General features: G+C 53.8%; 1 protein-coding gene across 1 annotated transcript; it reads right to left on the reverse strand.

Annotated features, from left to right (window-relative positions):
* Positions 1–5,797: 5,797 nt before the first annotated feature.
* Positions 5,798–19,351, reverse strand: LOC140903458 (pituitary homeobox 3-like). The gene is made up of 3 exons (XM_073324757.1): positions 19,273–19,351; positions 7,264–7,478; positions 5,798–6,280 (listed from the first exon to the last, which is right to left on the reverse strand). The coding sequence occupies exons 1-3, from the start codon at positions 19,349–19,351 to the stop codon at positions 5,798–5,800; spliced, it is 777 nt and encodes a 258-aa protein (XP_073180858.1).
* Between the last annotated feature and the right edge of the window lie 4,870 nt (positions 19,352–24,221).

A 24,221-nucleotide genomic window follows, 5' to 3' on the forward strand; every position in this document is an offset into this window, starting at 1 on the left:
GATTTAGCTTGAGGTGTGTTGGCAGAGCTGCATGTGGGAAGCCCAGGAGTGCACCAGCAGGGTGCTGTGGGTTGGGATTGAGGGGCATTGGCAGAACAATGTGTTCTGTTTGCTAAAGGTCTAGAGTTTTCTTTAATGACCTGAGCGTTCCTTTATCTTCTTTTGTAAACTCTGGCTCTGAAATCCCGAAAGATGGACAACAAAACTCCCAATCAGAAAGTCCCCCCGAGATGCAGGGCAGACTTTTCACATTCGTTGTTAGCCGTATTTTTTAAAAAAGTCACATCCCAAAAGAGAATCAGAAATGGTTTAAACACTTGGAAAAACCCACAGACACACTGGCTGAATTAATGCTCTCTTTTACAATACTGTTTTACTGTTTAAAAAAATAAGGTATTCGTTTTATTATTTATACATGAAGTGTTTCGTTTGACTTATGTTCAGCTTATGATCCATTTTCTGTGCCCAGAAAGAAAAACCCTTTTGCGCAGCTGGGCCCTGATTCATGAACGCACATAGGCACATGCATGCACCCAACTAATGTCAGTAATACTGGAGCACATTTATGGCCCCAATCCAGGAAACCACCTAAGCGTAAATCCATGCCTACTCAGTCCAGCAATTAAGGCGCGCTTAACTTAAGCATGTGCTTAACTGCAGTCTTGAACAGGGGTGTTTTCCTGAATTGGGGCCTACGCGCTGTGCTGAACTGGGATGGGCATTAGCACGTGTGTTTGCTTTCCCCAGGGCCTGATCCGGAGCCCCCTGAGGTTGACGGGAAGGCACCCATTGACTGTACCCCATCCTGGCTTGGCCCCTGGACCAGCAGTCCACAGAAACACAACATGATGTGAGAGGCCTGGGTGAATAGGAAAGGAGCCCAGAAAAGGAACGGGATCCTTCAAGACGGCAGAATTCAAATGGACGGGCAAGACTCCAGTTACAACTACATTTCAGCTGCCTGAGTTTTCAGGTTGGCCTTTCTCTGGAACCACAGGTTCCTGTGACCCAAGCCTCGGCCTCCATGAACACCAAGCCTCCCAGCAAGGGGGTTTCTGAGGACATGACCAAGAGCTCTGGTTTAGTTAGTTGTTATGTCTGCAGCATGTGACAGCTTGGAGTGAACAGGACAATGGAGAGAGAGAGAGCTCATGTCCAGGAGGGGCACCACAGCCCCACCGCTGTCCACTGGGGACAGAGCCTGGTACTGATTTCAATACGACCTGAAGTTTATTTGAGGTCAAATGTCAGAGAAAACCCAGGCCAAAAGTGGGTACAGCCCAGAATACAGGCCCACAGCGGTACAGCCAAGAAACCAGGGCGGGTACAGCCGAGGGCCCCGGCCCAGGGCGGGTACAGCCGAGGGCCCCGGCCCAGGGCGGGTACAGCCGAGGGCCCCGGCCCAGGGCGGGTACAGCCGAGGGCCCCGGCCCGTGGCAGAGCAGCCAAGAGGAGAATCCCCGGCTGTTTTGTGCCTGCTGTGCAGTCAGGTAAGGAGGTGACCCCAGGGGAGTGGAAAGTCCCAGCGCACTCATGGAAATTCCACTCCAAGGGCTAAATTTAGCTCCAATCTTTTCTGCCCTCCAGGCCTCCTTACATCGTAGATTCTGCTCCCATTCCCCAGCCAGAGCTCATGTGACACCAGCTCCCCAGGCAGCAAATGCCCTGCGTCAGCTCTGCTTCACTCCAGTTTTATGCTGGGGTAAACCTGTTGAAATCAATGCAGTCACAGCAAAGTGAATCTGCTCTGGCAGAGAGGGGAAGCAGGGCCCCTCAGTGGGTTTCCAAGCACTCTGCAGGCAGCAACACTCTAAGCCTCACATGCCCATTTGAAGCACTATTATGCTGTCTTACCGATGGGGAAACCGAGGCACTGGAAAGGAAGCAACTCAGCCAAGATCCACATAGCTTGTGGAGCCCCAGAGTCAGCGTACAGCTGCCCTGCAAACACCACCGTGCGGCAGGAGGCTCGGAGCCTGGGTTTACAGGCTCAAACTCGTGGGGCTAACGTAAGAACAATGCCAGGTGCCCCAGAGGGAATGAACAGAACAGGGACTCCTCAAGTGATCCCTCCCCTGTCGCCCATTCCCAGCTTCTGGCAAACAGAGGCTCGGGACACCATCCCTGCCCATCCTGGCTAATAGCCCTTGGTGGACCTGTCCCCCGTGAAGTTATCTAGTTCTTTTTTGAACCCTGTTATAGTCTTGGCCTTCACAACCTCCTCTGGCAGGCAGTTCCACAGGTGGACTGTGCATTGGGTGAAGAAGACTTCCTTATGTTTGTTTTAAACTTGCTCCCTCTTAATTTCATTTGGGGACCCCTAGTTCTTGTGTTATGAGAAGGAGTAAATAACACTTCCTGATTTACTTTCTCCACACCCGTCATTTTTGTTGCACTTTTCTGTATCTTTTCCAATTCCAATATATCGTTTTTGAGGTGGGGCAACCACATCTGCACACAGTATTCCAGATGTGGGCGTAGCATGGATTTATAGAGAGGCAACATGATATTTTTTGTTTTATTATCTGTCCCTTTCCTAACGAGTCCCAACATTCTGTATACATTTTTGACGGCCGCTGCACAGTGAGTGGATGTTTTCAGAGAACTCTCCACAATGACTCCAAGATCTCTTTCTTGAGTGGTAACAGCTAATTTAGACCCCATCATTTTGTATGAATAGTTGGGATTATGTTTTCCAATGTGTATTACTTTGCATTTATCAACATTGAATTTCATCTGCCATTTTGTTGCCCAGTCACCCAGTTTTGTGAGATCCCTTTTGTAGCTCTTCGCAGTCTGCTTTGGACTTAACTATCTTGAGTAGTTTTGTATCATCTGCAAATTTTGCCATCTCACTGTTTACCCCTTTTTCCAGATCATTTATGAATATGTTGAATAGGACTGGTTCCAGTACAGACCCCTGGAGGACACCCCTATTTACCTCTCTCTGTTCTGAAAACTGACCATTTAGTCCTACCCTTTGTTTCCTATCTTTTAACCAATTACGAATCCATGAGAGGACCTTCCCTCTTATCCCATGACAGCTTACTTTGCTTAAGAGCCTTTGGTGAGGGACCTGGTCAAAGGATTTCTGACATTCTAAGTACACTATATCCACTGGATCCCCCTTGTCCACATGCTTGTTGATCCCCTCAAAGAATTCTAGTAGATTGGTGAGGCATGATTTCCCTTTACAAACACCATGTTGGCTCTTCCCCCTCGAATCGTGTTCAGTTACGTGTCTGATAATTCTGTTCTTTACTATGGTTTCAACCTGCTTGCCCAGTGCTGAAGTTAGGCTTACTGGCCTGTAATTGCTGGGATCTCCTCTGGAGCCCTTTTTAACACGAGCTGTGTAAACATTCCCACTCAGGCTGGCTCTTGGGGTCTGACACCTCCCTCCGGCCAGGTTTCAGAGCCCAAGCAGTAACCTCTACCCCACTATTTTCAGCCCCCTAGTGTGAGTCCCAGTCCGTAGACCCAGGCTCTAAGACTTGTTGCCGCTGGGTTTTTTGCAGTGTAGCTGTACCCTCAATTCCCAGCCCTTGGTCTTAAACACTATCTATCCCCCACCCCTTTCCAGAGAAGTGAGGTGAAAGCTGGCTAGCCAGGGCCCCAGGCATGGCGAGCAGGGTGTATTTGAAGTTCCACCCCCATTTCCTACAGACATTGCTGGAGAGCACCCTGTCATTTGGCTGCTCACAAGGTAGGGCTGTGGGCACTGGAGGGGGCCCTGTTGCGTGTGTGGGCTTTTGAGGGAGGGGGGTGATACAGGGGAACTATTTGAGCACGCGCCAAAATCCCAAGGCAGCAATGAGATGGAATGAGAGGAATTCGGGTATTGTGAGCTGTGCATCAAGGAGTCCCGGGGGTCTCCTGGGAGCTGGAATTGGAAAAGCCAGACCAGTCCGTTCCATCCTCCTGCGGATGGGACATGGATTGACATCACAATGGGGATGTGCCCAGATCCTGTGCAAACTCTGGCTGAGATCCGAAAGCAGGCCTGCACGGACTTTACAAGGCGAAAGAATAGTTTGCACCTAAATTCAGAGATTTTAAGGTGAGAAGGGACTGCTGTGAGCATCTAGTGAGTCTGCTTGTCTGCCTGCATAACACAGGCCAGAGATCTTCCCCCAGGGGCAGCAGGTTTGTATAATTTTTGGTGGTGCACAGAACGGGTCCAAGTCCCGCCCCCGCCCTGACACCTGCCTAAGGCTCTGGGTGGGAGTTTGGGTGCTGGGTGCGGGCTCTGGGCTGGGGCAGGGTTGTAGGAGGGAGTGCAGGGTGTGGGCTCTGGGTGGGAATTGGGGTATGGGCTCTGGCTAGGGCAGGGGGGTTGGGGTGTAGGAGGGGGTAAGACGTGTGGCGCTTACCGCGGCCAGCTCCCGAAAGTGACCTGCACAGCCCTCTGGTAGTGGCTCCTAGGCAGGGGTTGCCGGGGGGGGGGGGGTGTCTCTGCACCCTGCTGCCCGCAGGCACCGCCCCCGTTGCTCCCGTTGGCCATAGATCCAATGGCAGAGTCGGCACTTGGGGTGGGGGCAGTGCATGGAGACACCCCCCCCAGGGGCCGCAGGGACATGCCAGCTGCTTCCAGGAGTGGGGTGCTGTGCGGAGCGAAGGCGGGCAGGAAGCCGCTTTAGCCCCGCTGCGCTGCCGGCGGTGGCGGCAGGGGCCTTGGGGCCCTTTTAAATCACCCAGGGGCCACAGGCGGGGCCAGGGAACACTCTGGGGAAGGTGCATGGGGGCGGCAGGCGGGGCCGAGGGGAGACCCAGCCCCAAACATTGCTGGAGCCTGGCCCCTGGTCCCTGAATATTCCTGGAGCCCGGGCACCACTGGCCCATATAACTCGCCGCCCCTGCGTCCCTGCACATGGTTTGCTTGCAACCAGCTTACCAAGCGATCCAGATCGCTCTGTATCGGTGACTGTCCTCGGCGTTATTTACCACTCCCCCAGATCTGATGTCACCTGCACTGACATTATTACACCTTCCTCCCAAGGATCCCAAAGCATGTTACAAGCATGAATGAGTCCTCAGGTGAGGCCGGTCAGGACTGTGACCAACATATTGCAGACAAGGAAACTGAGGCACAGGGAGGGGACGGGACTTGCCCATGGTCACATGGTGAGGAAATGCTAGTGTTGGAAATAGAATCCAGGGCTCCTGATCTGTCCGCGGGAGTCCAGACACACCGTTCCTGTTGCTCTGCTCATCCGCTAGCATGCCCTTCCAGCGCTGGGAACGGAAGTCTCTGAGCTCCCTGCTCTAGCCGCAGCCCGAGCTCAGGGACTCTCTGTTTTGTTGGCAAGAGCTGGAGATAATAATGCCATTTAGTGCAGAACTCAGAACAGCATCATGCCCTTCCCTGTGCCTCTGAGCTGGCTAGTCCCAGAGCCCTGCGTCCAGGCCTCTTCAGGTCTCCCCTCACAGGGGGCTTTGTCTCCTCCCAAGAGTCTGTTACTTGTTTGGGATCTTAGATGGCGCTTTCCACGGTAATTTAACCCAAATTGTGGCACTTTGCCTGCACTGAGCTTTGTCTGGGGCCGGATCTACAGGTCTTGGGCTAAGCCACAATCTTTGGGGCTACTCATAGCCTTTGGCACCCCCTGGGCTCCCTGAGCTGGGCACTGGCAGAGGGAGGGGGGTGCATGGGCTATGAGGGCAGCTCTGGCGTGGTGGAGGGCACTGTCCCAGGATGGGAGAACCCCCCTCAATCCACACTGTCCTTGGTGAGAGAACCCCCCACCCCTCTGTACAGTCTGGAGGGGGGGCTGGTACCGATGCTCTGGGGTCCCCTTCACAGAGGCCTGCCCAGTGTGTACTGGCAGGAGTTGGGGCTCGCAGCAGGGCTTGGCAGGACCTCGAGGCTAAGGGGCTGGGGCTGCTTTGCCCGGAGTCTCAGCCCTGCCAGGCTTGTGTTGCAGGGGTCCTTGTACATGTAAGGCAAAGCTTCGGGTCCGTAGGTGGGGCCGGCCAGGCTGTTGAAGTTCTCCAGGGCCGGGACCCCGGGCATGGAGGCTGCTGCCACCCCCGGGAACATGGCCTGTGGGGAGAAGGAACTGAGATTCACAGCATTGAAGAGCTGGAAGCCTTTGCTGGGGAGGGGGCTGGTCTGGAAGCCCTTGGGGGCCCAGCTGTGGTTGGAGTGGCTGTTGTAGAGGTCTTCATACGGGCCCCTGGGCAGACCGTTCAGCTGGGGGCCAAGGCCCCCCTTGCACAGCCCAGTCTGCAGGTGCCGCTCCTTCTTCCGCCACTTGGCTCTGCGGTTCTTAAACCAGACCTTCAGAGAGAGAACAAGAGCGAGAGAATGGGGAGGGGAGAAAAGCCTGCTTTGAGCTCAGTATCACAGCAGCCAGCATTGCAGCTGATCTGCCTGCCTCCCACTTCTCAGCAGCTTGTGCCGTCCCTGCTTCAGCTACCAGACTCATGGGCACCCCCAGCTGGGGGCTGTGTCGTGGGGCTCAGCCCAGCTGCGAGCAGGTGAGCGCACATCCCCCAAAGCACCCCCCTTCCCCAGTTGGCAGAGGGGCCAGGGACTGAATGACCCCTGCAGGCTGAATCCCCATCCCAGCCCTCTCCGGTACAAGCATGGGGCTTGCCTGGGCATTGCAGACATGGTCCCTGCTCGGTGAATAAGGCTCTAGGGATGCCAAGCTGGCATCTTTGCAGCACCACGTGGCCCCATCCAACCTGCTACCAACTTCCTGAGCTCACACCAGCTCTGAATCTGGCCCAAACAGCAGTCCTAGTCGCCCTGGCACCTGGAATGACCCTGGCAGTTTTGTCTCCCTCCGTGACGAATTCCTGTGCCCCAGTACGTGGGTCTGTCCCGAACCCAAAGACTCACTCAGCCCCTGTGATTAGCTTTTGCCAGTCTCTGCCAGTGCAAGCCCTCCAAGCTGCACATAGGGCAGGGAAAGCCCAGGCTCTGTGGCACCAGATGCGCTGTGGCAGCATCAAAGGGCTGACCCTGCATTCCACTCGAGCCCCAGGAGACGTGGATAGGAATTGCTTCTTGACTGGATGGGAGTTGCTGTGAGCCGTCCTCCTCCCACCGTTACCAGGCCTGTACGGCAAAAAGTTCCTGGCCCTGCCATCGGCACTTGAAACATACTGGCACCACGTGCATTGCATGCTTCTGTAGTGGAGGACCGGCCAGAGGACAATGGTCTACTACTGCTACCAGCTAATGGAGCGGCTCCTTCGGCTGATGCGAAGTGGAGACTGCCCCCTACTGGAGTGTCTGAGGAGGCTCCTGCTTACCCGGATCCTGGATTCCGCCAGGTTGGTCCAGCCTGCGATCTCCTCCCTGGTGCTCAGGTCTGGGTAGCGGTTGCGCTGGAAGGTGGCCTCCAGCTCCTGCAGCTGCTGGCTGGTGAAGTGAGTCCTTTGCCTTCGCAGCTTCTTCTTGCCCAGGTTCAGCTCCTCTTTGCCACCGGAGCCAGACGACTTGGACCGTGAGTTCTCCCCATTCTTTGCTGCAGAGAGCCGGGGTGGGGGGTCAGCGGCAGAACCACCATGTGGGCCAGCCCAAAGCTAAACACAGGAGGCTCTGCAGCATGTGCCAAGGAGCCAGGGGTGCTGTCACAGATCCCAGGTCCCTGGGAATGGGGGACGTGTCATGCATCCCTAGGTTCCACTGGCACATACAGCGCTGGAGTGTCCTTCTCGGCCATGACTCATAGACTCATAGACATTAAGGTCAGAAGGGACCATTATGATCACCTAGTCTAACCTCCTGGCCACAGAATCTCACCCACCCACTCCTGCGATAAATCTCTCACCTATGCCTGAGCTATTGAAGTCCTCAAATCGTGGTTTAAAGACTTCAAGGTGCAGAGAATCCTCCAGCAAGTGACCCGTGCCCCATGCTACGGAGGAAGGTGAAAACCCCCCCGGGCCTCTTCCAATCTGCCCTGGAGGAAAATTCCTTCCGACCCCTGAGCTGAACCCTGAGCATATGGGCAAGATTCACCAACCAGATACCCAGGGAAGAATTCTCTGTAGTAACTCAGAGTCCACCCCACCTAACATCCCATCACAGCAGGGGTCACTCAGGCCAGTACAGGCTTCGGAGAAGAGAGGGGGCTTGTGATTATGGAATGAGTCTAAGAGCTGGGTTGTGTCCCCAGCTCTGCCACGGCCTCACTGTGACCCCTCCTCTCTTCTCCTGGACTCCCTTAGCAGGGCCTGAGAGCGAGCGTCCCAGCCTTCTCCTGGGTCAACCTCCCTCTCCCAGAGGCAGGGGATGCAACGTGTACAGCGCTCACTTCACATTAATTATAAATATTTGCCCAGTAAAAAAAGATACAGTATTTTTCAATTCACCTCATGCACGTACTGTCATGCAATCTCTTTATCGTGAACCTGCAACTTACAAACTTTATCGTGAACCTGCAACTTATCTTTTCACAAAACTGCGGTCAAAAACAAAACAACTTAAAACTTTAGAGCCTTCAAGTCCACTCAGTCCTACTTCTTGTTCAGCCAATCGCTCAGACAAACTAGTTTGTTTACAATTACGGGAGATAATGCTGCCCGCTTCTTCTTTACAATGTCACCTGAAAGTCAGAACAAGCGTTCGCATGGCATTGTTGTAACTCTTGTTGCGAGGTATTTACGAGCCAGATAGGCTAAACATTCGTATGCCCTGTCGTGCTTCGACCTCTGTTCCAGAGGACATGCATCCCTGCTGAATTGGAATTGGTGTTTCTATTATTGTTTAGCAGCGCGATTAAAACTGTGATTAACCGTGACTAATTTTTTAAGTTTGCAGTTACTTGGGATTCCTTTTTCAAACCATGTGACAGCCCTAATTGTAACCACAACCCCATGGCTGGCTCTCTCACGCACAGAGGACCCAGGGCAGGAGGGCTTGAAAGCCAGCAGCTTTGAAATCAGGCACTTCGGGGATGGGGGCGAGGGAAGAATTGTATCAAAAAGAAGATTGAGAGGTGACGTGATTACAGTGTATATGTACATGGGGGGAAACACCAGGCACTGAAGGGCTCTTTCTTCGAGCCGAGAAAGGCAGAGCAAGACCCAGTGGGTGGAAGCTGAAGCCAGACACATTCCAATTAGAAAAGGCACCAATGGTTAATAGTGAGGGGGACTGAACTCCAGCTCTTGATGGAAGCCCGGCTGCCTTTCTGCAAGATGCTTCAGTCAAACACGTCTTTGGGCTGAGTGCAGGGGTACCAGGGCAACGTTCTCTGGCCTGTGCTATAGGGGATTAGACTGGATGATTTAATGGTCCCTTTGTAGCAAGCCTCACCCTGATCAGAGTGCTGTCCTGGGGAGAGAGGCGGCCAGTGAGGGCAGCTCGAGCTGAGGAGGGGGCTCGGGATCCCCCCGAAGCTGTTGAAGACGGAGAAGGATCAAGCTGCTGAGCTTGTGGATGAAGCAGAGTGTGGTTTGGAGGTGAGGTGATCAAATAAAGGATGAGCAGGAGACTAGGGTAGGGCGTGGGAAGGGAGAAGGAGGAAAGAAGGAAAACAGGAAAGGTTTCAGGTCAGGAGAAGCAGAAGAAAGCAGCCCCGGGCATGTGAACAGACACGGTTAGAGAAAGGAAGTAGAGGGAAATAAAATCTACAGACGCACCAGAGAGTGTATCTAGGAAAAAACCTGAAATTGGTGAAAAAGGAAATTGATCAAAAAGCTGTTAGGTATAAACAGGTCCTAAAAACAGTAAAAGAGACGCCCACCCACAGAGGACCTACGTCCGTGAACAGGGAGAATGACCGTTTGAACAGCTATTGACAGACCAAAGGTGCCTAGTGTACAAACGAGGGGCCACTAGATGACAAAGTCCTGCTCATGGATGAACTCGGTGCAAAGAGGTACAACCCCAGGAACCTCGAATCTAAGGAACACGTCGCGGCGAAGAGACGCAAAGAGCAGGACTGTAAGAGTTGCGCTGGACCTACGGCCAAGGAGATGAAAAGTTGATTCTTCTCTGAAGTGACACAATCTATTTTGCTGAGTAATCTCTTGTTCTTGCTAATAACAGTGTGTTTGGTACTAGCTGCTCAGTGAGTACCTGCTCACAAAGGTTAATGAGTTGTGGATCTAGCTTTGCAGGGACTTGGGCTTTCTCCAGCTCTCGACCTACAGGCTTCCCCACATGCTCCACAGACGGATCATTTCCTTCCTCCAGGATGAGGGTGGTTTGAAGCCATTCGTTGGCCCTTCTCTGGCTGAGGGACGGTGCAGGTGAGCCGGGGGTCCTGCAGGCAGGATGCCCACGTGTGCAGAGGCTCCTAGTGAAGTGGAATGCTCACCTGTGTTCTACGGTTCAACCACTAGGAGGCCATGGGTGTAAAACGCCTCATTTAAATGAACCTCAGACATGTCTGGCAGAGCATTAAAGGACCCTACGATGAACACAGGTGGTGTGCGGAAGCAAGCTCTGAGGCCAGTCCATATCTGGTACAGGACTATGACATGGTGTCAGGAGTAAACTAAGAACAGAAATAGCAGGAAAACAGCAACAAAGGTTGCAAACAGAAGGAACAAAGCAACAAAGGGTGCAGGATCTCACCAGCATGCCTTCAATGCCCCCAAGAGCATCAGCTTTGACAAACCTTCAGAAAGGACAGACTGGAAACAATATTTTGCAAGATTTAGCATTGCTATTCAGCTCCACAAAGAAACTGGATATAGAAGCATCATCTTTAATTTATGCTATGGGGAAGCAGGCAGAGCCTATCTTTAAGTGCTTTGACTTTACTGAAGACAGTCACAAAGATGACTGTGAAAGGGTTCTGGCTATATTTGATGTATAATTTATACCTCAGATAAATGGGCTTTGTGAAAGAGCAGGTTTTCACCAGAGAATTCAAGAATGAGGGGGAAATGTTGAATGTTTTATAAGAGCATACATTGGCTGAAAACTGTGATTCTGGGAATGCAAAACATGAAAATATTGGTGACAGGCTGGGCATTGGGTTAACAGATAAAAACCTTTCACAGCAGTTACAGTTGAAGAGAGATTTAACCCTACACACAGCTATACAGGTAGCAAAGCAGTCAGAATTAGTCAAACAGAACAAAGGGCAGGAGCAAATTGAAAAATCTGAAACTATCTGAGAAGCTACAAACAGACACTTGAATGTTAAAAGTCAAGATCATAAAACCTCTGAGGCAAGGAGGGAGAACTCCCAGGCTAAGAGGGACCAATTCCAGTCTGCATGCACAAGGTGTGGAAAAAGTCATATCCCAAGAGACAATGCATGTCCAGTCAGAAGCAAACAGTGTAATAAATACGTGAAACATGGACATTTTGTAGTTGTGTGCTGCATGAAAGCAGTCAGGGAGTTGACTCATATTACAGACAATCAAGAGCCATTATTTCTGGGATTTGTCACTGGTGATGACATAGAGCCTGCCTGGAGAGTGAAATTGAATATTGATGGCAAGACTATTGACTTTAAAACTGATTCAGGAGCTGATATCACAGTCATCTCAATCCCTCCCAGAGCTGAAGTCACCTGACACAGCCCTGGCTAGCCCTGGAGGGATTCTGAATTGTATGGGCCAGTTCGTCACAGAAACAACCTACAAAGCTATGCATTCAGAGTGTATGTGATCAAAGGACCATAGACCAACAGCCTTCAGAGCATGGACACCAGGATGGGCCTACTGAGAAAGGTGGAAGAACTTGACAGAGGATTTCAAGGTATTGGACTTTTGAAAGGAGATCCAGTACAAGTCAACTTAAGAGGCAAGGCTGTACTTTGCGGTGTACAGACGCCTCTACCAGAGAGAGACTTTGGAAGAGCCTAGCTGCAGATTCATGCAGAGAATCAAAAGGCTCTTATGACGAACACAGGTGGGGTGTAGAAGCAAGCTCTGTAGCCAGTCCACATCTGGTACACTTAGGGAGGCCGGATTTTCTCGTGAGAGCAGGGTCCTGGGAATCAGGATTGTAGGCCCACCTCAGCAGGCTGTGACTCAGAATTCCTGGGTTCTGTGTGCAGTTCTGCTGCTGCCTCACTCTGTGACCTCAGGCATGTCCCAGCCCGCCTCTGTGCCTCAGTTTCCCCAGTTGTGAAATGGCTGATAATAATCCTGCAAAGCACAGGGCTTGGATTGTCTGTGGCTTTCTTTGTGGGATTTGTTACTCTCCCATCCCAAGTCTAGGGCTCAAATGATCCTCAAAGCAAACATGGCAGAGCTTCCTCCTGCAGAAAGGTGTCCCCCTCCCAGGAGCCTAGGTGTGCTCTCAATTTAGCCCAAGTTGAGGGGCTTGCAAACTACAGGGAATCTTTCAGCCCAGCCAGGACGGGGGTGGAACCCTAATGATGCCCCTACCTCCCAGGCCAGTGTGGAATGAACCTATCTGTAGGCAGCTGGGAAGGATTGAGTGCTTTGGGATCCCCAGATGAGAGGGCTGGGACAGAGGTGGGCACAGCGCTGCTTGAAGTGTCCACCCAGCCCCTGCTGGTGGCCCCTTGGCCATGTCTCAGGGCAAACGGGCTGTCTTCTCTTCTACCAGCCTTGCCGTCATCAGGTGCAACCCTGCTGGCTCCAGAGTGGTCACACTCAATCTCACCAAGCTGGGTCTCAGCACAGGGCTGTGTTGGGCTCCCCTCTCCATGGCTCCTTTCACTGGGCACAATGCCCACGGGCAGCACTATTCTCCTGCACCTCTTGCAGATGCTGCCATCTCCTGGCCTGGCTCTGCAGTGCTCAGGCCATGTCCCTGAGCCCGCACTGGGTGGTGGGTGGCAAGAGCAGGGAGGAGTGGGAAGCCAGGGCAGCTAGCACAGAGGAACCCACTGCAGTAGGGAGGAGGCCATGTTAGCTTGGCACCTATGCCTTGATCAGCTAGAAAGTGGATCTCCCACCATCATCAGGGCAGATGAGAGCACTGGTACTTGGCATTGCAAAGAGCAGCATCTTTGCTAGGTTTGTTCAGAGGAGCGACCCTACAGAATTTGCTTGCCTGTGTCCAAGGGGCTGCCGTAGGGCTTATCGGCAGCAGGAGACCTAGCCAGATATCCTCAGGGAGAGGTACAGTGAGGGGCAGGGCCCAAGAGAAAGGAGAAGAAAAGGGGCGGGGGGCATTGTCCTGTTTGTTGGCTTGTCCCAAGGGACTTGCATGGGGACTTTCTAACAATTAGTGTTACTGGTCCCAGTTCGGAAACACTCACTCCAGCCAACCAATCGCTGACTCCAGGAGAGGATTCTACACAAAGGGAGATGTCAGGATTTGGCCCATTAGCAATACAATCTCTGTTAATACCCGAGCGACTCCAGCTGGCTCTGCGTTCCATTTCTAGGGCGTGAGCCTGCTCGCTCTTACCACCAAGGAGGACACATGCTACCACCGGTAACCCCCACAGGCTCCCAGTTTGTGTAACAGTCTCTGGGAAGATCTACCAGGATCGAGCAGTGCCCCAAGGACCTCTGGATGCCAATGGGCACAGGAGTACATAGGGGGACAAGTATCAGGGGGTAGCCATCTTAGACTGTATCCACTAAAACAACAAGGAGTCTGGTGGCACCTTAAAGACTAACAGATTTATTTGGGCATAAGCTTTCATGGGTAAAAAACCACTTCTTCAGATGCAAAGCTTATGCCCAAATAAATCTGTTGGTCTTTAAGGTGCCACTGGACTCCTCGTTGTTTTAATTGGGGGACAGGGATCCCTAGGTTCACCAAAAGAATGTCATGTAAGGTATCTACGGAAAGCCTGTGTCACTCTGGCCATCATAACCACTGCAGGATGTATTTACGGATGTTGTGTAAGGAGTTATAGATATACCCAAATATTGTGTACTTAAGGTCTGTGACTAGCGACTAGAAAGGTGTAAAGCAGGTTTTCTGTCAGGCAAGAAATGTTTCTCTATCTGTCTGTTCACATGTAAATCGGTGTAGTGTGGCTCAGAACTGGCCTCCTTTGGCAGTCACTGCTGGGGCTAATGAAGGGTTGTGCAATTTGCGAAGAGAGGAGATTTACAGGAAAAAGTGACCCAGCAGAGGAGAGCCCTATTGAGAAGGACAATGAACATTTGGGGGTATCACTAGAGGGCATGGAGGTACACCCCACTTCCTTCCATCTGGGAGGATAAGCTGCCAGCGGGCTTGGTTTTATGAAGGGGGGATCTCAGCCAAAGTGGTTGAAAATGCTGGGGAAAGGACTTGGGGTAAACTATCTTGTAGGAGTCAGGGGAATGTCTTGTTAGTTAAGATTAGGCCCTGGAAAGCATGTGATGATTTTGTGTTATATGTTCCCCACATTCTTACTCACAACCGCTTGAACCTCTGCTCTTTGCGAATACATTTATTTGTGGTTTCACTGCGCCCGGCTCTCCGTGCTCTATGGTAAGTAGCGTTGGGGCCCTGAGCTGAGTCTCGCAGGCTGGGGTGCGCTGTTCCTTCGGGAAGAGCAGAGCTGAGCGTTCTGTAGCGGCTCAGGGCCTGGGCACTTTGGAGGGGAGCTCGGGGGACTCGGGGTTTGTCGTCTGCCTCCTGCTAGCTGTACAGAGAGCGCGAGGCCGGGGAGGCTGTTCTTGTGTGGCCGGAGGCTGGTGGGGGTAGGCGCTGACCCACAGCAGGCAAATCCTGACGTCCACTCACAGCCTGTGAGGAGACTCCGGTTAGGAGTGAGCTGCTATCTGCAGCACCAAAGCAAAAGGGCCAGACGACAACGCCAGCTTGGAAACGGATTGTGATGCTTAAATATGAGGTGGTGTCATAGGCACACATACACGACACCCTCATACACGACACATATATACCATGTCCCTGTACGTTATCTGGGAGTGCCCCCAAGGCTCAATCATAAAATTGCATTCCTCAATCAGAGTCCCAGACCTAACATTCCCAGGCCCACCATAAGGAGCTAAAAACAATTGGAAAATAAACTCTGTCCACCAGTCGTACGAGGGAATGTGCAGACTAGGACAGATGGGGCATGAACGTGTGAATGGTAAAGTACGGCGACCACATCATAGAATCGTAGAATCTCAGGGTTGGAAGGGACCTCAGGAGGTCATCTAGCCCCACCCCCTGCTCAAAGCAGGACCAAGCCCCAACTAAATCATCCCAGCCAGGGCTTTGTCAAGCCTGACCTTAAAAACTTCTAAGGAAGGAGATTCTACCACCTCCCTGTGTTTCACCACCATCATAGTGAAAAAGTTTTTCCTAATATCCAACCTAAACCTCCCCCACTGCAACTTGAGACCAGTACTCCTCGTTCTGTCATCTGCTACCATTGAGAACAGTCTAGATCCATCCTCTTTGGAACCCCCTTTCAGGTAGTTGAAAGCAGCTATCAAATCCCCCCTCATTCTTCTCTTCTGAAGACTAAACATCCCCAGTTCCCTCAGCCTCTCCTCATAGGTCATGTGTTCCAGTCCCCTAATCATTTTTGTTGCCCTCCGCTGGACGCTTTCCAATTTTTCCACATCCTTCTTGTAGTGTGGGGCCCAAAACTGGACACAGTACTCCAGATGAGGCCTCACCAGTGTCGAATAGAGGGGAACGATCACGTCCCTCGATCTGCTGGCAATGCCCCTACGTATACATCCCAAAATGCTATTGGCCTTCTTGGCAACAAGGGCACACTGTTGACTCCTATCCAGCTTCTCGTCCACTGTAACCCTTAGGTCTTTTTCTGCAGAACTGCTGCCGAGCCATTCGGTCCCTAGTCTGTAGCGGTGCATGGGATTCTTCTGTCCTAAGTGCAGGACTCTGCACTTGTCCTTGTTGAACCTCATAAGATTTCTTTTGGCCCAATCCTCTAATTTGTCTAGGGCCCTCTGTATCCTATCCCTACCCTCCAGCATATCTACCACTCCTCCCAGTTTAGTGTCATCTGCAAACTTACTGAGGGTACAATCCACACCATCCTCCAGATCATTTATGAAGATATTGAACAAAACCAGCCTGAGGACCGGCCCTTGGGGCACTCCACTTGACACCGGCTGCCAACTAGACATGGAGCCATTGATCACTACCCGTTGAGCCCGACAATCTAGCCAGCTTTCTATCCACCTTATAGTCCATTCATCCAGCCCATACTTCTTTAACTTGCTGACAAGAATACTGTGGGAGACCGTGTCAAAAGCTTTGCTAAAGTCAAGGAACAACATGTCCACCGCTTTCCCCTCATCCACAGAGCCAGTTATCTCGTCATAGAAGGCAATTAGATTAGTTAGGTATGACTTGCCCTTGGTGAATCCATGCTGACTGTTCCTGATCACTTTCCTCTCCTCTAAGTGCTTCAGAATTGATTCCTTGAGGACCTGCTCCATGATTTTTCCAGGGACTGAGGTGAGGCTGACTGGCCTGTAGTTCCCAGGATCCTCCTCCTTCCCTTTTTTAAAGATGGGCACTATATTAGCCTTTTTCCAGTTGTCCGGGACCTCCCCCGATCACCATGAGTTTTCAAAGATAATGGCCAATGGCTCTGCAGTCACATCCGCCAACTCTTTTAGCACTCTTGAATGCAGTGCATCTGGCCCCATGGACTTGTGCTCGTCCAGCTTTTCTAAATAGTCCCGAACCACTTCTTTCTCCTCAGAGGGCTGGTCACCTCCTCTCCATGCTCTGCTGCCCACTGCAGTAGTCTGGGAGCTGACCTTGTTCGTGAAGGCAGAGGCAAAAAAAACATTGAGTACATTAGCTTTTCCCACATCCTCTGTCACTAGGTTGCCTCCCTCATTCAGTAAGGGGCCCACACTTTCCTTGACTTTCTTCTTGTTGCCATCATACCTGAAGAAACCCTTCTTGTTACTCTTAACATCTCTCGCTAGCTGCAACTCCAGGTGTGATTTAGCCTTCCTGATTCCATTCCTACATGCCCAAATATTTATATACTCATCCCTGGTCATTTGTCCAATCTTCCACTTCTTTTAAGCTTCTTTTTTGTGTTTAAGATCAGCAAGGATTTCACTCTTAAGCCAAGCTGGTCGCCTGCCATATTTACTATTCTTTCTACACATCGGGATGGTTTGTCCCTGTAACCTCAATAAGGATTCTTTAAAATACAGCCAGCTCTCCTGGACTCCTTTCCCCGTCATGTTATTCTCCCAGGGGATCCTGCCCATCAGTTCCCTGTGGGAGTTAAAGTCTGCTTTTCTGAAGTCCAGGGTCCGTATTCTGCTGCTCTCCTTTCTTCCCTGTGTCAGGATCCTGAAGGCAAGCACAGGGCTGGCATTGCAAACACACCCACGTTCCTGAGACGTGCTAGGCACAGGACACGCACGCAGATACGCTCCAGAAGGGTGGTACCACAACACCCTGAGTGGTGTAAACACACTCCCTGAAGATGACACAAGGACACGCTGACCCCCCTGCTTAAAGACAAAATCAGGATGACAGCGTGAGCGGTGGAGATGTTCTGATCAGTCCAACATGTACAGGGTAAAGGGTGGTAACCGACCATGTCGGGGGGCAACACGTAACTTGTTGGTGTCAGAGTATAGAAAGGAGTCTCAGAGGGAGTCTTTGGCCAGCCTGGTGGGGAAGGGAAAGTCCCGCCATTCACTGAGCTGTGTCCATTGCAACCAGCATACATGTGCAAGTGTAACTGCAGACATTGAGCTGGGGAGCTAAGACCGTGCTTCGTCGGCAATAAACCTGGCCGGGTGCCTTCCCTACAAAACCAGGCCTTGGGGTCTTATTGGTCAGTGCGTTTGGAGCCTGCTATCTGGCCAGGGCCGGTGCCGAACGCAGAGAGAACACACACATGCAGCCAACAACTAACAACAGTGAGGTGCCCCACAACCCTGGGCACCCCGGGAAGCATCACACCAGCCCTGACCCTGGGAGGAGTGGAGCCCTTTTATCTGCATGCTGTCTGCTTGGGTTGCGATGGACTTAGGGGGAATGTTGTTTAAACTAGAATGAAAACATCCCAGCAGCCGCTAAGGAAACTTCCGGCTTATGCAGCACACCTGCCTTCGGGGAGGGCCCCCGAAGGAAAAACCTGCCTTTTCCAGACTTCGCCTTGAAAGGAAAAGTAAAAAATGTACAGAGATCGGGACCTTAGGGTGAACTTCCCAAGGAGTTTGTGTTCTGCTATTTCTCTGTTCCAACTATTACTAACCATTAGGACTGCTGGTTATGTGTCTTCTGCAAAAAAGGCAAAAGAAAGAAATTTTTTTTTCCAAATATGTTCCTAGATTTTTTTAAAATTCTCCAAACGAAAATGTTCCACAACGGATGTCCTTTCGAAAAGGGACTCGTTTTCAGCCAAAAATAAATGTTGAAGGAAAACGTTTAAGCCACTCTAATAATAAGGCCTGACTTTCCCCGGGGAGCGACATTAACCAACACCAGGTCCCGGTGCCTCTTCTCCCAAACGACTCCAGCCTGAGACCCGCTCAGCGTGGCCGGCCTCTTCACAGCCCATCACAGCAGCACCCACATGGGGGATTCATGCTGAACCCACAGCCCCTGGGATCAAAGGCAAAGTGCGGCCGGGGGGGAGCCTTTGCCATTCTGCTTCCATTACACTTTGAAGCCTGGGCTGAGGTTTTAAAGGAGGCGCGGTGCCAAACTGCCTTTGAATGACAAGGGGCCCTGGGTGCCTAAAGCCCACAGGCCTGGTGTTTGTACCAAATTGACAGTTTCCATTAGGGACGGGATTTTATAGTGCTGTAGGTACCAGTGCAGCTCCTGATGTGGGCACAATTATCCCGGCCTGTGGTGCCGTCCCCCACCCTCAGTGCAGAGGAACCAGTCTCCCGGCATAGCCCCCTGCTAAGAGTGTGCACGAGGAGTTGTCTATCATCGCAGCTGTACAACACAGACCTAACGGCCCCATTGAAACAGCCTCAGGGGCCGGAGCCTCAGCTGGTGTAAATGGAGCGATGCTGATTTCCACTCTGGCCCAAGCCGCGCAGTGAACCTGCAGTTTCACAGGTTTCCTTTGCTCCCTTGCCTGCCTCGTCTGCATGAAATGAAACCCGGAGGGGTCGGGCTTCTCTTGGAGTGGGGTTGGGGCTTTCCAGGCCAAGGGAAGGCAGCAGGAGCTCGGCAGTGCAAACCAAGCACTCCACGTTACCGGCCCAGCCAGGAGCGTGCTGGTGACTTGACCTCCCTGCGGGACGGGGTGGGCACAAGCACTCTGTGCACGGAAACACGGACGGCTCCTGTCGACGTATCACGTCTTATCATTGCACCGCACGGCTCCCCCAGCCCGGAGAGAGCACCCCTCATCCCCAGGGGTTCAGTCCCAGTCACTGCCAGGAGCTCTCTCCCCAGCCCCATTCCCCACAGCCCTGAGCACGTCCCGTGGCTTTCCCTGTGCTCCTTACCTCCACGCTCAGTGCTGGGGAGCCCCGCTGAGGGCAGCCCAGGGGCGCTCCCACCCGCGCTCTGCAGCAGCACCGACATGCTCCCCAGTCCTGGGCACTGCCCTCCCGGAAAGCCCAATGCTTGGGAGAGGAATCCGGTGGGCCGGCTGCCGGTCCCGGAGGGCCTCAGGCGCTGAGCTGATGTGCCGGGGGGAGGAGATTAGCCGACGACTGACATGGCACGGGTGGTGTGAGCCATCCACAGGGATCCCTCCACACCCGCCAGTTATCTGACACACAGAGAGCGGCCCCTCTCCGGGGAATAAATAAACCGAGTGCCGCCAGCCGCTGGCCGGAGGGATCGGGTTCCCTGACCCCACTCGCCCCCCAATGCCACGTGCGGCTTGTTGGAAGCTATCTGGCTCCCTGTGGCCTGGCAATTTAGCCTGAGCGCCCCCCTGCTTCCCCATTGATTTCCCTTTCCCAGGCGAGCTGGAGTGCCGGGAAAGGAGGCAGGATGGGGAGGTGTGTCGGGTGTCAGGGACAGCTGAGGGCGAGCTAACCAGGTGCCAATCAGGGAGGGTCTTGGCATGCTGGGGAAGTGGGACATGAGGACGGACGAGGGGACAGCAGCTGGGAGTCGGCGGCTGACTCCTTGCCAGTGCTCAGCCCTTTGGTGCGACGGGGCAGAAACTCACCCACAAGGGGAACGTCCCCTGCCTTCACTGCTGGTGTGGCAGCCAGGGGCGCACCACGGAGCACCCTCAAATCCCTCTGGCTGCAGTGAGAGCGGAGCGTGTCCAGCCCTGGGCAGGATCAGGCCCCTCGTCTGGCCTGTGCTGGTGTTGCTCCAGCCAGGAGTCAGCTTCGCTCCCTCCACCATCTACCTGCTGCGCTGATAGACTGGCTAGTCGGCTGCTGGAGAGCACCTTGGTTCGTTATTTCATTACGAAATACACTCCGGAGACCAAATGCCCAGTGTCAGCCAGGTTTCTGACTCTGTTCTGTACGATCCCAGTCCCCGAAGAGCACTGGCCCGCAGTGACGTTCCATTCACCTTCGGCAGAAGGTGGCTCCCCCAAGCGCCACCTCGAAAGCCAGCCTTTTATGCCCTCCCTGTTCACCCGGAAAAGGCCCCAGGTCCGTCGTTTGAAATGGAACGTAGTTCATCACCTTTGTATCTTGTCTGTTTCTAGTACTGGGGGGCACCCCTTTCTCTCTGGTTCTGAACCCAGCACCCATTTAGGTCGTGACGCCCCCTTCCCTGTGTTCTGAGACAGGCATGACAGGGACTAAGGGGCATGCAGGCCTCGCCTCGGTTTCTGAGGACAGCTGCTTGCTTGCTGCCCTGAGGAAGTAAGATCGCCTGTCCTGTTACACGCAGGTTTCCTATCTGCTCAGGCCAAGGCTGACTGCAGCCACAGCAAGGTGTTCTGGAAGACCTGCCATAAGTGGACAGGGGTGTAACGAAGGTACAGGCCAATCTGGGTGAGAGAACTGCTATGCTAATACTTAATAATATACACGCTTAACCGCTTGGAGTACCTACACTGTGTCTATGCTAGCCAGCGTCTATTAGCCAACACTTTGTCATCGGGTTATCAGTCCATTTCGGGGACACCCACAGCCTGAGCACCCAGGGCAGCCTGCCCACCCCTGTCGAGCTCAGCCTGATGTCCCATGGATCTCTGCAGCAGCCCCATGGCTGGGTCTCCCTTGAGGGATGAACAGAAACTGCCCCATTTGCTCCCAGGGATGCAGACCTGCCCCCGATCAGCCGAGACGTTACTCGGGAGAGCTTAGGTGGGGAAGATCACATGCAGACCCTCCAAATCCTACCTGCTCCACAAGGACATCCCTTGGTTGACACCTTGTATCATGGGCTTCCCTGCACTGCTATTCGACATGCTGTGTTCTGTCCAGCTGCTGCTCCACCCAAGAGGTGGCTACCTTTCACAGATGCTGGGGGAGAGACTCTGCGAAGCGCCATGAAAACTCAGGGCAGGAGGTTCTAGGAATGGAGACACTGCAGATGATGGATTGTGGGGTCCCTGGAGGTTAGAGTGACCCGACAGCCAATGTGAAAAATCATAGAATCATAGAATATCAGGGTTGGAAGGGACCTCAGGAGGTCATCTAGTCCAACCCCCTGCTCAAAGCAGGACCAATCCCCAATTAAATCGGGACAGGGGGTGGGGGGTAAGAGGAGCCTATATAAGAAAAAGACCCAAAAATCAGGACCGTCCCTATAAAATCAGGACATCTGGTCACCCTCTGGAGGTGGAGCTCTGGGGTTCTTGATGTTCATGAACAAGGCCCATTCCATTGAGGGTGAAGCAGGAAGGATGCTTGTCCCAAAGGTGGCTGTATGGGAATAAACTGGCAAATTGCTGCTTCTCCAGCATGGGCCCTCCGGGACATCCCCACACTGCCTGCAGAGAGCCCCTGACATTCTGCAGGAGAACCCCAGCAGTTACAGAAAGGGTCCGGTCTCTCCGCTGTGCCTGGTGACTGGCCATTCTGTCCTGGAGGCTGCCGGAATTGCCCAGCTCTTTAGGGATGGACAATGACCTCGGGAGTGTTTGCAAAGGGTGGTGCAGTGGTCTGGGCACGAGCATGGGCCTCAGGACACCCCAGGTGCAGTGCAGGACTCCCTTGGCCACAGGCTTCCTTGGGCAACTTCTGAGGGTCTGTCTGCACTGCAGAAAGTGGTGTTCTGGCCTGAGCCAAGAGCCACGCTGCTGGGGCCTCCTGCTATTCTAACCCCGGTAAGATCACCCCTCTTCTGGCTGTGCAGACTGACCTCTCAGCATGGCCTCAACTCCCATCCGCACCCTGGGGTATAGCCCTGCCCTGCCACTCGGGTGTGAGGCGCTCGGTTACTACAGGGGCCGGAGAAGGGTTTGGCTGGAAGAAAGGCAGGCCAATGGTTTCAGGCCTGCTGTAGTTGGGGGTGGCCAAAAGGCTTAGCCAGGCGTGTCTGACTGGGGTGAAATGAGCTAGCTCGGTCTCGGTCCTGTGTCTAATGGGCAAGGGTCCAGGTCAGCCCCCAGGCCCACGCCTGGGCCCGGCTCTTCCCTCAGCAGGCAGGATGAGGGCTGATGGGTCCCCTCATTCCCCTGCGCTGGAAAACACTGGTGGGGGGGACAGTGCCTGCTTGGTGGGGAGCTGGAGGATGTCACCCCCAGCTGTCAGGCCAGTACCAGGGGAAAAACTTTGGAACCCTGTAGGGAAATCCCTGAAACTGACCCAGAAGATGAGCGAGCCCCTTGTAGATTCCCTACTGTCCCCCGCAAGCCCTGGGGGCACAGGCTGCACCCCACTTAGTGCACTGACTGGCTCTGTGTAGCCGGGGCCTAGGGATGTACAGAGGAGCTGGGCTTGACTTCCCCGTCCCTGTGCCAGGGGGTTGGGGTGCAGGAGCGGGTGTGAGCTCCGGCTGGGTGTGTGGGCTCTGGGGTAGGGCCAGGGATGAGAGGTTTGGGGTGCAGAAGGGGGCTCAGGGCTGGGTCAGGGAGTTGGGGTGTGGGCGCGGTGCGGGCTCCAGGAGGGAGTTTGGGTGTAGAAGGGGACTCCGGTCTGGGGGAGGGGTTCAGGGTTCAGAAGGGGGTTCGGGGTGTGGGGTCCCGGCGGCGCTTCAGGTGGTTTTTAGGAAGCGGCCGCCAGGCCCCTGCAACCCCTAGGCACATGGGTGGCCAGGGAGACTCCGCACGCTGCCCGCAGGCCCACAGCTCCTGTTGATTGCAGTGCCCAGCCAATGGGAGCTGTGCAGCCGGCTCTTGGGGCAGGGACAGTGCACGGAGCCTCCGTGGCCCCCCAGGCGCCTGGGGCCGCAAGGCCCTGGTGGCTGCTTCTGGGAGCTGCGCGGAGCTAGGGCAGGTAGGGAGCCTGCCTTAGCCCCGGGCCCCCGCTGTGCCGCCGATCCAGGTGTTCCGGTCGGATGCCGGACCCCCGGCAACCCTCGGGGCACAGCCGCAGGACAGAGACTGTGAGGAGCGGGGGCAGTTCAGGGCGGAGCAGCACGGATGAGCAGGGTCTGAGGGACCAACCCGCCCAGTTTGGCTCAGTGCCCCGGGGCGGGGCAGGCCAACAGCCTGCGAGTGCCTCACGTGGGGGGCACCAGGAGGGATTCTTGAGGGGGTTGGCAGCGGGGGGGGCCTCACCCCGGGAACACTGAGGCGGCACCCAGGGCCTGGGAGATCAGTCTGCGTTCGGAGGCTGGGCGAAGCTCTGGAGGGCAATCCTGCAGGGTGCCTGGGGGCTGCGCTAAGCCTGGGGTGGTTTGCGGGCCCTGGCCGCCAGTCAGCTCCAAACCCCACGCACGCAAACACACACCCACAGTCTCGGGCACGGGCTCCTTCACGTCTTGTCTCCACGGAGGCGGCCGGCCCTGGAGCCCGGTTTGCGGAGGGTTCCCAGCAGGTTGCTCTCTCAGCTGTTGCAGCTGTCTGTAGATTCCAGCGCTGAGTCTGCCTCCCCACAGCTGCTGGGGGGGAGGCTCCGAGAGGGCTGTGGGGGAGCCAGGACGTCATTGACCTGCTGTGGACACTGGGCAAATGGAGGGAGGTAACAGGAGAGGGGGAGGGGGAGGGTAAAACTCGGGGTTTGGGGGCAAGGGTTAGGGTGAAGTATTAACAATCAAATAATAACTCAATGCACTTCAGTCTGAGGGTCCCGAAGCAGGGCACAAATACCAGGAACACCATGGCCCAGGCTCCCCAGCAGGAAGCCAGTGTCCTGTGGCATGGCCTGTTTCTGAGTCACTGATAGTCTGGAGGAAAGTGATCCTGAATGCTTACGGATCAGAGTCCTCATTGGTAAAGCACAAGATGTGGTAATAGCTGGTGTCTGCTACCAACCGCCAAATCCCACTAGGGAACAGGATAACTGCTTCCTTGTGTACCAATCGACGATGTATGGTAGGAAAAAAAATCCCAGTGTTATTCTGGTGGACTTCAATGTGAGTTACG

This window comes from Lepidochelys kempii, chromosome 26 (assembly GCF_965140265.1).
Source record: "Lepidochelys kempii isolate rLepKem1 chromosome 26, rLepKem1.hap2, whole genome shotgun sequence".
Taxonomy (NCBI): domain Eukaryota; kingdom Metazoa; phylum Chordata; order Testudines; family Cheloniidae; genus Lepidochelys; species Lepidochelys kempii.

Bases quoted from the DNA above. Each gene is read 5' to 3' on its own strand.
- LOC140903458 (XM_073324757.1), bottom strand. From the start codon at position 19,351: ATGTCGGTGCTGCTGCAGAGCGCGGGTGGGAGCGCCCCTGGGCTGCCC. The intron at 7,479-19,272 runs GTAAGGAGCACA...GGCTCTCTGCAG, and splicing joins CCCCAGCACTGAGCGTGGAG to CAAAGAATGGGGAGAACTCA. The intron at 6,281-7,263 runs GTAAGCAGGAGC...CTCTCTCTGAAG, and splicing joins TGGCGGAATCCAGGATCCGG to GTCTGGTTTAAGAACCGCAG.